The sequence below is a fragment of the Protobothrops mucrosquamatus genome, unplaced genomic scaffold (assembly GCF_001527695.2).
Source record: "Protobothrops mucrosquamatus isolate PMUCROS unplaced genomic scaffold, P.Mucros_1.0 scaffold4132, whole genome shotgun sequence".
In the NCBI taxonomy this organism is placed as follows: Eukaryota; Metazoa; Chordata; class Lepidosauria; order Squamata; family Viperidae; genus Protobothrops; species Protobothrops mucrosquamatus.
This window is the reverse complement of record NW_015390060.1, coordinates 84889-86674: the sequence shown is the minus strand read 5'-3', so window position 1 is coordinate 86674 and position 1786 is coordinate 84889. Positions and strand designations below refer to the sequence as shown.

At 50.5% G+C, this 1786-nt stretch overlaps 1 protein-coding gene across 1 annotated transcript in view; it reads left to right on the top strand.

The window, feature by feature from the left end:
* EMSY (EMSY transcriptional repressor, BRCA2 interacting) overlaps positions 1–1786 on the top strand; it is a 40845-nt gene that overhangs the window by 12245 nt on the left and 26814 nt on the right. Inside the window, exon 7 of the mRNA XM_029286576.1 lies at positions 1299–1593. Within this exon, the coding sequence (XP_029142409.1) occupies positions 1299–1593 (295 nt within the window). The remainder of the gene's footprint in view (positions 1–1298; positions 1594–1786) is intronic.

Below are 1786 nucleotides of genomic sequence, written 5' to 3'. Positions count from 1 at the left end.
TAAGAGGGACACTTATTAAGTGAGCTTTGCCCCCCTTTTAGGACGCTTCTTGCCACGGTTGTTAAGGGAACGACTGCAGTCGTTAAGCGAGTTAACAGGGTTGTTCAATGAATCTAGCTCCCCCAGAATGGTCCCGCGACATTACAACTGTCATAAATACGAGTCGGTTGCCAAGCTTTATAGAGCCCTGATGGCGGAGCGGTTAGAATGCAGTATTGCAGGCTAATTCAGCTCACTGCTATCAGTTCGATCCTGACCGGTTCAAAGTTAACTCAGCCTTCCATCCTACGGAGGTCGGTAAAATGAGGACCCCGATTGTTGGGGGCAACTATACTGACTGTGTAAACCACATAGGGAGGGCTGTAAAGCACTGTGAAGCGGTATATAAGTCTAAGTGTAGGAAGGAAGGAAGGAAGGAAGGAAGGAAGGAAGGAAGGAAGGAAGGAAGGAAGGAAGGAAGGAAGGAAGGAAGGGCTGTGGTGGCACAGTGGTTAGAATGCAGTACTGCAGGCTAACTCAGCCCACTGCCAGGAGTTCGATCCTGACCGGCTCAAGGTTAACTCAGCCTTCCATCCTTCGGATGTCGGTAAAATGAGGACCCAGATTGTTGGGAGCAAATATGCTGACTCTGTAAACCGCTTACGGGAGGGCTGTAGAGCACTGTGAAGCAGGACATAAGTCTAAGTCTGGGTTAGGCAACTTTGGCTCTTTTATGACTCGTGGACTTCAACTCCCAGAATTCCTGAGCCAGCCATGCTGAAGAGAAAGGAAGAGGTTTCCAAGCTGAGCCACGCTGGCTGAGGAATTCTGGGAGTTGAAGTCCACGAGTCATGAAGGGGCCATAGTTCCCCCATGCTGGCTGAGGAATTCTGGGAGTTGAAGTCCACGAGTCATGAAGGGGCCATAGTTCCCCCATGCTGGCTGAGGAATTCTGGGAGTTGAAGTCCACGAGTCATGAAGGGGCCATAGTTCCCCCATGCTGGCTCAGGAATTCTGGGAGTTGAAGTCCACGAGTCATAAAAGAGCCGAGGTTGCCTCGGCCCTTGTCTAAGTTCTATTGCTGCCTGATTTTTTGCCATGTGAGCATGGGAATGCCACAACGGTCATAAAGTGTGAAAAATGGTCATAAGTCACTTTTTAGGGTCGTTGTAACTTTGAACGGTCACTAAACGAACTGTTGTTAGTTGAGGACTACCTATCCTTAGGTCTGTCATTTTTTAGCACTAACCTGGAAGCACAACAGGGGAAATGAGCACATTTGTCTCTGTTGCCAAAAGTTTCTCAATGTTCTCTTCCAGGTAATCATCGTGACCACATCGCCCAGCTCCACGTTTGTCCCCAACATCCTGTCAAAATCTCACAACTACGCAGCTGTCACCAAACTCGTCCCGACATCGGTGATAGCATCCACCACCCAGAAGCAGCCCATGGTCATAACGGCTTCACAGTCCTCTCTGGTTCACAACAGCACCGCCACCACCACTAGCTCCACCACCGGGAGCTGTTCCACGCCGTCTTCCACGCCCAGCACAGTTGCGGTGACCACCGTAGTGTCCTCAACACCCTCTGTGGTTATGTCATCCATTGCACAGGGTAAGAGGACGGCTGATTTGAGTAGGAATGGAAGGTCCTAGACCAGGGGTAAGCCACCTTGGCCCTTTTATGACTCGTGGACTTCAACTCCCAGAATTCCTCAGCCAGCATGGCTCAGCTTGGAATCCTCTCCCTTTCCCCTCAGCATGGCTGGCTCAAGAATTCTGGGAGTTGAAGTCCACGAGTCATGAAG